The 12,104-nt window shown below is 60.8% G+C and overlaps 1 protein-coding gene across 6 annotated transcripts in view; it reads right to left on the bottom strand.

The window, feature by feature from the left end:
- The window catches only part of ARID3A (AT-rich interaction domain 3A), a 35,405-nt gene extending 25,379 nt beyond the window's left edge, over positions 1–10,026 (bottom strand). The window contains exons 1-3 of one of the 6 annotated variants that reach the window (XM_042250445.1): positions 9,803–10,026; positions 5,728–6,371; positions 4,433–4,757 (exon numbers count right to left, since the gene is read on the bottom strand). In XM_042250445.1, the coding sequence (XP_042106379.1) occupies positions 4,433–4,757; positions 5,728–6,104 (702 nt within the window). In that variant the 5' untranslated portion in view covers positions 6,105–6,371; positions 9,803–10,026. Of the gene's footprint in view, positions 1–4,432; positions 4,758–5,727; positions 6,372–9,513; positions 9,740–9,802 lie in introns of those variants that run through there. The other 5 variants (XM_060416438.1, XM_042250443.1, XM_042250444.2 and 2 more) reach the window with 5 other exon arrangements.
- Positions 10,027–12,104: the final 2,078 nt, after the last annotated feature.

Genomic DNA, 12,104 nt, shown 5'->3' with positions numbered 1-12,104 from the left:
TGGGGAGGAGGCTGGCAGGCTCAGACCTCGCTGGAATCCTTCCTTTTTTTCCTACCAGAATGGTATCAAGTGTCACTTCTGAAATCCAAAAAAAGACTTTAAAAATATATGTGTGTATACTTTCCATAATTAAAAAAAAATCAAGTGAACTGAAAAACACAGAAAAAATAATGTGACCACAGCCCCTTGCTGAGGGAGCATCTGGGGCCCAGGGCTGCACCCTAAGTTGTCTGAACCCATTTCTGGGGCCACAGAAGCTTGTGTGGAGACGGACACCCATGGGAATTCAAGGGGCCCCAGGAGGCCCAGGGCAGGGTGGGGAAGGGGGGACAGGCAGGGTCCACAGCAAGGACATGGCAGCCTCTCAGGGTGGGGGCCCTGAGGCTGATGGTGGCTTTTCTGTCTGAGGGCCTCTGTGTCCAGACCCTGGGTTCTGACACCCTGCTGGGGGGCCCTGACCAACCACCTCCATTTCAGACAAGGAGACGGACGCTCAGAGCCATACAGTTTCCCTCCAAACCCTCACCAGTGGGGCTTGCCCCCTGCCCCTTCCCATCCGTCCACTCCTCTGGTACACCCTGTGGTCAAGTCCCAGTCTGATACATCCCCCGTGTGACCGTGGGCAAGTGGCTTCATTGGTCTATGCCTCAGTTTCCCTACCTGCACAATGGTGCAAACACAATGTCCCCCACCAGCACCAAATGAGTATACACAAGACACTCGCAAGACGTTCAACCTGCCACCTGTGCATAGTTAGGTGACAAACACCACCTGGAACCATCATTTCTATACCTCTGAGCCTATTTACTAGTGATGGTGAGCAGACATGACCTTGGGAAGCAGGGGGGAAAAGATCCCAACATTTAATGCAAACTGAAACCACAGGGAGATAGCACACCACCCCCGGAGGGACAGCTGGAATCAGAATCATAACCACAAGTGTCGGCGAGGATGTGGAGAAACTGGAACCCTCAGCTTGGATACGAAATGGAGCAGCCACCGTGAACAAGAGCAGCTCCTCAGAAGACTAAACACAGAGTTATCATGATGCGGCACCTCCTCTCCCAGGTACATGCCCGTGAGAACCGAAAGCACACATTCACGCACAAACTCGTGCACACACATTCACAGCAGCCAAAGGGAGAAACAACCCCAGTGCCCATCAGTGGATGAGTGGGTAAGTAAAATGCAGTGAGTGAGTGAGTGAGTGAGTGTGTGTGTGTGTGTGTGTACAGACACACACACAAGCACGGCATGTGCATAATGAAACATTACTCAGCCAAGAAAAGGAAAGAAGCCCTGACACTCACTACCATGCGGACAGATCCTGAGAACAGGATGCTCAGTGAGAGAAGCAAACACAGGAGGACACACAGGGCATGATTCCACTGATGGCAAACATCCAGAACAGGCAGATCTAGAGACTGGTTGTCAGGAGCTAGGGAAAGGAGTGGGGTAATAGCGAAAAGGCACATGTTAAAAGCTTTATTTTTGAAGTGACAAAATGTTCTAAAATTGATGGTGGTGATGGCTGCACACCCTGGGAATGCATGAAAAGCCACTGAAATGCACTTTCCATAGCTGAATCACATGCTACATAAATTCCATATCAATAAAACCATGAGCAAAAGTCCCAACGTTTATCTATAGAGTCACTGAAACTAAGGATTCAAGTCCTTAAGTGGCTGAAGACCCTCGATTGAGTCTGTTTGCTTGAAAACCCCACGATAGTACTTTCTTGAGAGCCCTGCACAGCCCTGCCGGTGACAGGAAGCCACCGGGATGTCTCTAGGATGCGATATCTGATGGCAGGAGGCAAGCTGCTGACTGCGCCCTGTGACACACTGCGATCCTGGCTAGCCCTGGCCTTCATCAGCGTGTGTCCCTGGGGCCGCCCAGTAGCGAGGCTCTCGGCTTCCAAGGAAAGATTCCGTGGCCGTGAGCCTGCTGCTCCCGGCCCCTCCCCAGCCTGGCTGCCCCCCAAACCCTGCGGCTGACGGCGGGATTTCACGGCTGTCGAGGGTTTTCGGGCGGAAGTCAGGCCCGGGCCCTGCCAAGACCAGGGAGGAAGAGGCAGAGATGGTGCCAAGCAGGCGGCCAGCCGGCCCAGCTGCCACGTGCCAGGAAGGGGGTGGGGCAGGCACCAGAGTCAACACAGCCTCGACATCTGCCGGGCTGGCTAGGCCCGGGCCACTGTTGACACTGGCCGCACAGGTGTCTGGCCAGCTGGGTAGGAGGGCAGTGTGGGCAGCTGGAACTGCCACAGCTAGGCAGGAATAAGACCCTGGCATCTGCCCACCACGCCCCAGCCCCCTCCATCTGGGAATTCAATCCCAGGCCCTTCAGGGCCAAGCCCAGTGGCAGCATCTGGCCTCCACACACAAGCCATGCTACATACTACCCCAGGGCCTTTGCACGGGTGCCCCACAATACAAGTGCCCAGCTCCTCCACCAACCAGGCTTGGCCCATAAGCTACATCCCCCAGCGGCTGCCAGGCTGGGTCTTATAATCCCTTCCCACCCATCTGTTTACAGACCTTTTTGGCCCCTGGCAGGGGAGCTGGGCATCCCATAGACACTACACAAGCATGAGACTGACTTGCGACCTGCATTCCCTGTGCTTCTTGGGCCTCAGTTTCCCCATCTGTGCCCTGACCCTGGGGGTCCTCAAAACATCAACCCTGTTTCCCAGACCAGAAGGACAACGGCCCCTTGAGTTACCTTGCTCCTGATGGGCCGAAAGGGCTTTGCAGTCAGGACACCTGACCCCTGGCCTCTGCCGGGCCTGGCCACTCAAAACCAGGTTGGGCGGGGCTGGGGGGTACTTGTCCACCCTCAACCCCACAGGGGCTGTGGGCTTGTCCCTTCCTCCTGCTCAGCAGTGAACCTGTGAGATGGAGGGTGTCTGTCTGGCTCTGGCCTCCAGCCTGGGGCTCCCTGAGGGCTGAACTTAGATGGCAAACATTGATGTAAATCACCCATGGGACTCCTGTTTCGTTACTCTCACCCCAACAGACGTCAGGAGCTCGGTTCTGGGAAACCCACCACTCCCCCTGCCCCCCTCATGCCTTGCCTCTGTTTTCTCATCTGCACAAGTAGACAGACAGCAGCCCAGACATAAATGAGGCCCCTGGAAGGGGAGGCAGACTGAAGCAGGTTGCAGGCTGGGGTCTACACGCCAGGGTGGGGACTTCAGGCTGAAGGGGGCAGCTGGGGTCTACACGCCAGGGTGGGGACTTCAGGCTGAAGGGGGCAGCCGGGGTCATGCGTGAGGAGTGGCCAGCCACACCCTGGGAAGGTGACGTCTGCTGGGTGTCATTCCACCCCCTGCACCGCGTGCCAGGACCCAGCCGGAAGCCAGGGCAGCCCCACCCAGCCCAAGATGCTCGGGCAGGGGATTAATCCTCCTGCCTTCCTCAGTCTGGCCTCCTGCCTCAGGCCACTGCCCTGGCCACACCCACTCCAGGGGCACCTTCCCCTCCTGCCTTTACACCTGCCCCTGCATCATCCCACCACGGCCTTGGCTCATCCCCCTCATGCTGCATGTCCGCTTCTATACTTCGTCTGAGTTTTCTGAGGGTTACCAGGGTCCCAGTGCCCTTTCCCCAGGCGGCAGCTGCGGGGCCTCCTGCTCCCTCAAAGAGGGTCCCACTGCCCATCCTGGAAGCCAGCATGGGTGGGGGGGTGCCCGAAGGCCACACACAGCCACCGCCCGGCTCCCGTGTGCCTGGCAAGTCCCCAGCCCTGTGGAGCCCAGATGAGGGCTGGGCACTGGGCCTGGGAGGCCAAGTCCCCATGTCCACTCTTGGAGGTCGGGGCAGGGCCCAGCTGGCCTCAGGCTGGAATGCAAGCCCAGCCGGCTATCCCGGCCGCCATCTGGTTTCCATCTGCCCGGCCTGGCGAGGCCTGACTTCAAAGGCTCCCCCGCCTGGCCACTTCCTCTGCCCTGGCCGCCCGCGGGGACGGCACCAGGACGCCTGTTTCCTCCCCACCCCTCCTGAGCCCAGGGAGCTGCTCGACTGGCTGTCCACACCAACGTGGCCACCCCCTGTTCAGCCCCCTCCACAGCCACAGCCTCAATACACCAGACGCAACGCCACTGACAATGCCTCTGGCCGCGCCTGCTGGCTGCACCCATGACCCCGGAACCCCATATAGGACGGTGGCCTTTCCCCAAACCAGGTCTGCTTAGGTCTCTCTGCTCGGCCTTCTGGTACAGAGTCTGCCAAACTTCCCCTCCTGACTCCTGTCGCCATGTATCCCCACGTCCCTGCATTTACCGGCCAGCCCATCCCACCCACAGACAACAATCCCACACTGGGGCTTCCATGGGATGCCCCAGGCCCAAAAGGGGAGTTCGTGGCCCTCGAGGGCAGGTCAGAAGGACTCTGGCAGCAACCACCCACGGCCCCATTTATGACGCAAGGCCCACCTGCTTGAACTGCTCTTCATATGTCCAGTCCCCGTGGTCTGGTGGCTGCAGCTGAGGTGCAGCATGGGTAGCCCCTCCGGGGACAGCTGGGCCAGTCCCTGGGCGCTCCTGGCCACCCAGCGCCCGGGATCCACTGTCACCACGGAAGGCCTGGAGCGGCTGAGCCTTGCGGGGGAACAGCGCCGCGGGGCCCAGGCTGGTGGCGCCCGGGGGCCCAAGCCCCTCCTCGTCCTCGTAGTCCTCATCCTCCTCGTCCTCCTCATCGTCTCCCAGGTCTTCCTCCAGCTCCTCCTCCTCTTCCTCCTCCTCCTCCCATTTTGGCTTCCTGGGGCGGACAAGGGGCACGGGTCAGGGGAGAAGGCGCCAGCTCAACTCAAGCCCTGGGGCAAGGGTCCCACTTTATCCAGCCTTGGTTTCCCTGTCTGAACGTGGGTGAGCTGTCAAGAGCACCCATGAGCAGAACTGCTCAGGGTGTGGCCCTTACTGTCCTGTTCCCAGTTAGCCCAGAGCAACTAGAGGTGTCCCTGTGGCAATGAACCCCCCCACCTACCTGCTAATCCCACCTCCCCCCGTCCTCGGCACAGGCTTCCTCACTAGGCCCTGAGTACACGGACCCTGTTCCTGCCTTGGGGCCTTTGCTGAGGCTGTTCCCTCTGCCAGGCATGCTGTTCTCTGCTCCCCTCACCCGCTCCTAAGGGCTGTCAGCTGCACAGGCAGACCTTCACTCACAATGCCCCCAAAGTTGACTCCAGCCCCAGCCACCCCTCCCCTCAACATCCCCGCTTTATTTTCTTGGCATGGTCACAGCCTATAATCATACTCATGTGTGACTTGTCAAACTTCTTCCCAGGAGGATCCCACCAGTGCCCAGCTTGGGACCCGCATCAGATGCTGGTGAGACACACACAAGAGCCAATGGATGCCCGCTCTGTGCAGGCTTCTCCTGGGCCATGGACTCTAAGTCTGTCCCCATCACTAAATCTCCTACAGCCTCCTTAGGCGATGGGGGCCACTGATCTCGTGTGAGTAGCTCTATTTAAATAAAGGTGAAATAAAGCTACAGATGTAGAGTGCAGCTGTACTGGCCACGTGTGTGTGAACCCTCTGGGACAGGAGGCCGCCATCTTGGGCGGTGTAGATGGAGAACTGTCCACCAGTGAGTTCTAAAGCATGGTACATCCTGGGAGGTCAGCAGGACAGGAGTTTTGCCCTTTCTCTACGGTAGTGCCCCAGGGCTGAGAGTGGCCGGTGCAGGGCATGTGGTCGGCACAAGGAGCCCACAGACCCCAACTCACAGGTCATCGTCGGAGCCTGCATCCTCAAAGCAGCCATCGCCCATGGGGAGGCTGGCTGCCTCCCTGCCTCGGCCAGGTGGGGTGGGCGAGCCCGGTGCCCCCTCCAGGGCCGCATCTTCATCCTCCGAGCCAGGGGGCCCATCCTCCGAGCTGGGACTGGGTGCGTGGCCAAGGCCGGCGGCAGCAGCTCGCATGGCGGCCAGGGCGGCCATCTGCGCCCGCTGCATCCGGGCGCTCTCAGGCTCCCTGTCCTCCTCCGGAGTGGCCCTGGTACGGGCTGGAGGGTCAGAGGGCGGTGGTGGCTGCCGGGCCTCCAGTTCTTGGCGTGCCCGCTGCTGCCGCTGCAGGAGCGTCTCCATCACAGCCTGCAGCTTCATGGCCCTGCGGGCCGGGCCGCCCCGGGCACCAGGAGGGGGCGGTGGGGGCGGCCCCCGTGGGGAGGGGGCCCGGCCGCACTGCAGTGTGGGGGCTGCGGGGGAGCCGGGGCAGTGCAGGGTGGCAGGGGGCAGGGGCAGGCGCCGCTGGGCTCAGGCTGAGGGCTGGCGGGGCATGCCAGTGGCAGGCGGGCAACACCTCCTTTCTCACACTGGGCACCAGGGGGTGGCGGCGGCTGGCGGGTAGCTCATTCACGTGTGTACAGAAACCTGGGGGTGACAAGAGACTGTCAGACCGCACTGGGCTCCTCCCCACTGAGGTCGGACCTCAAAGGCCTCTGGGAAAATCCCTTGTATCCATGCCCATCAGGGTGCAAACCTGGGGGCCTCCCTGGAGGTGGAGGAGCATGCTCGCCCCATTTTCCCCCCTCTGTCCACCCTCTAGCATGCTGAGAAGCTGGGTCACTCTGTACTGGACTCCCGAGGGCCTCGAGGCGGCCCCCACCCGTCTGGGCCACAGAGAATCAACACCCCCCAGAAAGAGCTGGATTATGGCTTCATAAACAAAGCAAGGGGACCGAGTATTCCTGGTCTCTGATTGGTCAAAGCCGCTACTAGGTGCCAGAGTCCAGGGGGCTCTGGGTTCCAGTTCTGAGTTCTAAGTACTGCTCACAGACATGCTGGTGCAGCCTGACCCAGGGGGCTCTGGGCACCCTCCTTTCTCATAGAAACCGTGCCTGACCCAGATTGAGCACCTGCTGTATACAGGCTTAAGCCTCCCTACTCAAGTTCCCAGCTCATCTCTAAACCTCAGTTACTCCAGGCCTCAGTCTCCCCATCTGCAAAACAGGGCCCAACTCCCTGTGCCAAAGCAGGAACGATGCAAGTTTGCGATGATGCAGGCGCAACCCCAGAAGGCACTCGCTAGACTTATGGAAGGAGGCTGGACGAACCATGTTTCACAGATGGAGAAAATAGGCTTAAGTTGTCCTGCTGGAGGGCACACAGCAGGTTCCAGGCAAGACTGGGGATCGAATCCAGAATGCAGGTCTAGGGGAACCCTGGGCCTCCCAATAGCCCCCACATGCTCTCTGGTGGCTTCCCTGCCCTTTGGGTCCCCAAGTGGGGCCCAGGGCCCAGAACACAGCCCACTCTGCCCCGTCCCCCTCCCCAAGCCTGGGTTCCCTTTGGATCACTGCCAATCTGCTCTTCCAGGGCCTTGGGTGGACTCCAGGCATAGATGTCCCAGAGCCACCACCAAAGATAGGAGGATATAGCCCCCTATCTGCATCCCAGCACCCCCCAGCCCAGGCCACACCCCCATCCACCCAGGCCTCCAATAAAATAGACCAGGCAGAACTCAACAGGCCTGGCAGAGATACCCCAGATGGTACATCACTGAGACGCTGGTGGGAGAGGGGGTGGACAGGAGGGTCCAGGAGCCACTCCAGCTGGCCAGTGACCCCCACAGGCTTCTGAGCATCTCCTCAGGCAGAAGGGGCCAGTGGGCAGGGGCTCCTGGTTAACAGCAGACATGGGCCACCAGGCTGGCTGGTCTCCCAGCCCCTCCTGTGACCTGCTAAGAGAAGCCTGACCCCTCCCCCAGGGGAGTCTTATAGTAGAGACCCTCGCAGCCTCCCCAGTCACAGGAGGGGGCCCCTCCCCAGTGATAGGGTTCCCAGCAGGACGGGTGAAAGGGCAGTGGGGGTGCAAGTGGGGGCCCCCAGGAAAGTGGGGAGGGACCCATCCCCAAAGGGCCTCAGTACTCTGCAGGGGCAGGGGTCCCAGGGCACAAAGACCCTCTCAGAGGCCATACTGCCAGAGAGTGACCAGCACAGCCTGCCCTTAGAGGCAGCAGAAGAGCACCCAGCCCCCACCCCCGGGGATGGGCGGTCACCCGTCCCCCCACAGCCCCAAGAAGTGCTGAGGGGACATTTCTCACCCAGTGTCTAGTCTGGTCTGCTGCCCCTCCCCCACCATTGACAACTTCCAAGATGAGCCCCCCTTCCCCACGGAAACGCTCTGGGCATCGCCCCCTCCCTTTGGGGGGGCAGAAGGAAGAGGCCAAAGGAAGCCACTCCCCCCCAAGCCACCACCCCCAGGCCTGCTGGGTTTAATGACCCTTCCGGGTCCACGGGTGGGGGAGGGGAGCAGTGCAGGACTCCACGTAAGGGCTGGTGGAGGGGGCAGGTGGGAACCCCAAAGCCCCTCTAGGCCTGGGCCTGGCCACCCCCACCACCGTGGCTGCCATTAACCCTAGGCTGAGGACGCCCACCCCTCCAGACCCCTCCCCGCAAGAGCCCTTTGTCCTTGGCCCTACCCCCACTTTATGACAACCCCAGGGGAGAGGCATTCCCAGGCAGGGACCGGGCTGGGATGGGAGGGGGCTGCTGGGGGGTCGCTGGGACCTGGCTGAGGGGGGCGGCAAGGAGGGATCTGAGGCCACACCCTCTCCCCCCTCCCAGGCCTCCCGGAGAGAGGTCACCAGCTCGGCCCAGGGCTTGCAAAACATGGTTATTTAAAGAGTTGTGCAAGGCTGGGCCCCGCGGGTGGCGAAAGGGGGCCCTCACTTCATGAGGGGAAAGGAGGGGGAGGGCGGGGCAGAAAGGTGGGGAGGGGGCTAGGAGAGTCCGGAGGGGGTGGCCCGGAGGAAGTGAGAAAAGAAACACTGAAGAGGGAGAAGAAATTAGACGACAGAAACCCAAGTCCGATTTCAAAGGCTTCTTGGAAAGCGACCGATTTGCATGGTGGTGGGGCGGGGGGGCAAACCCTGCGGGCCGGGCGACTGAAAACGGAAGATTATTGACAAACCGGCCACCCCGGGTCCGCGGAACGTTGGAATTGACCAACGCGCTCTCCCCGCGCTTCCTGCGCCCGCTTTTGTATGTGGGGGGTACTTAAAGAGGGAGGGGGCTTTTCCAGAGGATCCCCGCCAAAGATTTAGGGCTCGGGCAGAGCCTCCCCCCCTCCCCGGCCAGGGGCCCCTTTCTGCCCCAGAGCCGACACTTTATAAATAAACCATCCAGGCTGAGGAGGGTCACCAGAGAACTGCCCTCCCGACCCAGCGCGCCCACTCCCCTCGAAGCTCCAGAATAAAACACGGATTCCAGCGGCAATAAATGAAATAACCCAGACCATAGCCCCCCGCGCGCGCGCCTAAAGACCATTTCCTTCCGCTGGAGGGGGGGGACACACACACTCCCGACCCCCGGTCACTCCCGCACCCGCGCAATATGGTAGGGGGTGAGGGCTCCGAGGGCGTCGAAGAGAAAATCGCCCCAACTCCGACCCACTCGGGTAGCCTTTCCGCACCCACGTTCCTGACCAACTTTGAGGGAGCCCCCCCTCATTATCTTCCAGGGCGCGCGACGCCCACCCGGGACGAAACCCTCGTTTTAAAAGGCCGGCCCACCTACTACCCCAGCCTCACCGCGCGGGGCCCGCTCGGGGGGCGCAGGGCCCGCTCGGGGGGCGCATGCCCCACGCCTGGCGTCCGGCCCTGCCCCGGCCGCGCCTGGCCTCCGGCCCGGGCCGCGAGCTGCGCGCTGCTGGCTCCCGGCCACCGCCGGGTTTGTGCCGCGCGCCGACTCACCGAGTCGCCTGCCGAGTCCGCGTCTACACCCCCCACCGACCCGATTGGTAAAAGTCTCCCCGCGCGCGGCCTCCCCCGCCCCTCCCCTCCCCCCCACCGGCGCGCTCACCGCCCCGCAGACAAATCACCGGGTGACAAATCGCTCTCAGATGCAAATACCTCGCCGGTGATTCAGCGCCGCGGCCCGGAACGTGGGGAGGGCTCTCCTAAGGCCCCCTCCCCCTTCCCAGACACCCCCTCGCCCCCCGCGCTTGGTCCGAAGACGCTCCAAGAGCCCAGGGGTGTTAGGAAAGGGGACAGAGTGGACGGAAATTTTCAAGTCGCGGCCCCTTTAAATGATAATAAATAATAAAAGGGAAGGGGAACAGGGACGCGGTATGCCCCGCCCCTATCTAGGGACGGTCGGTAATGTGCTCTCCGCGGGCCAGAGTGTACAGGACACCGAGGGGGCAGAAAGGGCTGGAAGCAACCCAGGGGAAGAGGGAGGGGAGAAAGTTGGGGCTCCGCATGGATGGGGTTAGGGCACAGGAGCTCGGTCCGGGACCTCTACCTATTGTAACGACCGCCGAGGATATACCTACTCGGCTCGGAGTTTCGCCTCTGTCCCTTGGACTAAGCAACTAGCGCTAAAGACTTCACCCCCAGGAGTGGTGCCTCGGTTTCCAAGTCTGTAAAGTGGGGATTAGAGACTTGATAAACAAAGGGTTTGCGGTGACAGGAAAAGAGAGCAGTGCTGGGTCGGTGGGAGGGGGCCAGGGCTCTGCGATGAGGGCGCTGCATGGTGGAAGGGGGTCTGGGAGAGGGAGAGGCTGCCAGCCGTGGGCACGGCACTAGCAAAGCCGAGGGATGCCATCCAGGAGTCCAGGATTCCTGGGAGGGCTCATCGCTAAGTCCTGATGACCCCTACCCTCCCCACACCCCACCCCCTATAGCCCCCTCCTCTTGGAAACCTGACTGCCCACACCTTCTAGAAGGAGAGACAAGGTTTTCTTGTGGGTAATCATAATTCAATAATAATTTCCATCTTCTGAGCAGCGCTCAGCCACACGGCCATGTGCCCAACGCATGAAGTTCACATTTTTGTGCAAACGTCTGTCCCCATTTCAGACAGCAGGAGAAACTGAGGCCAGAGTAGGTTGGGGTAAGGTGGGGCTTGGGGGTGTGAGCCCCTGAGGCCTCCCCTGGGAGCTAATCGCAGGGTCCCAGGCTCCAGCCCAGATAAGAGCAAAGTGAGAGCATGGAGGGCAGGCAGGGGCCACCCAGAGGGCCCCTATGGGGAGGGACTGGAGTCCCTGATCTTGAGTTGTGGTTGGGATGAGGGGGTTGTGTGTGCAGCCCCTCCAGTACAACAGACAGCATTGCCATCTTCTGAGGGTCCTACCCCTACTCAACATCACCCACCCCCATTGAGGCCCGTCTCTCTGGGGGATTCCCAAACCCAGGGGACAGTGCAAGGGAGCCACCCCCATCCGTGATGGGTGGTCAGAGGCAGAGTTCTGCCTGCTCCTTTCCGGAACCCAGCCTCCCAGCCCCCCGGGCCATTATAGCCTACTAACAGGTGACAGGGAGGCCTCCACCTTGAAGCTATTAAACAGCCACCCCCCAGCTGCCTACCTCACCACCCCTGCCACCAGAGGGGCAAAACTGCCCTGCCCCAGGAGAGAGGAAAGTTTGGAGACCCAGGTGAGCTGGGGGAGGAAAGCTATCCTTTAAGGACCAGGCCCCAGGTCAGTTCCAAAGTGCAGGAAAGCACCCCCTCCACCAAAGAGCCAAACGTCAGGATGCAAGCCCTGCCTTACCGGGCACGGGAGGATGAGCCTCACTGTGCCTGTTTCCCCTCTCTAAAATGGGTCAATTTACATTCACTCCTTCAGTGCCTGGAGAATCCCATGGACTGAGAAGCCTAGTAGGTTACAGTCCACGGAGTTGCAAAGAGTCGGATACGACTGAGCGACTTCACCTTCAGTGGTTTTGAGGATCTCATTCCCCTCTGGTCAAAGGGAAGGGGGCAGGGAGGGGAGTCTCCTGGGGGGCAGGAGGGGTGCCGCCTAGCCCCCCACTGCATAGCCGGGGGCAACTTCCCAGAGGAGCCTGGCCCAGCAGGGTAAGGGGCTGCAAGATTCCCAGCTGCCTTTAGTGAAGGGGGTCCTATTTTTAGCCCAGGGAGCTAGCTGGGAATTGACCCCAGTTTTGCTGGTTCCTCCAGGGATAGGCAGCAGGTATGGGCTGCACCTTGGTCCTGGCTGTGTGATTTTAGGTTAGCCTGGACCCCTCTCTGGTCTCTGAGTACCCCAGCCCTGTAAGTTTTCCTGGCCAAACCAGCTTGTGGGCCACCTGTGAAAACCAGCCTGATTCTCACTGAGCCCCTCAAGACACTCATCCTGCCCTCCATTCAGGGTTGAGGGGCACCT

Source organism: Ovis aries, chromosome 5, assembly GCF_016772045.2.
Source record: "Ovis aries strain OAR_USU_Benz2616 breed Rambouillet chromosome 5, ARS-UI_Ramb_v3.0, whole genome shotgun sequence".
Lineage (NCBI taxonomy): Eukaryota > Metazoa > Chordata > Mammalia > Artiodactyla > Bovidae > Ovis > Ovis aries.
The sequence above is the reverse complement of the archived record's forward strand: the minus strand, read 5'-3'. Positions and strand labels throughout refer to the sequence as shown.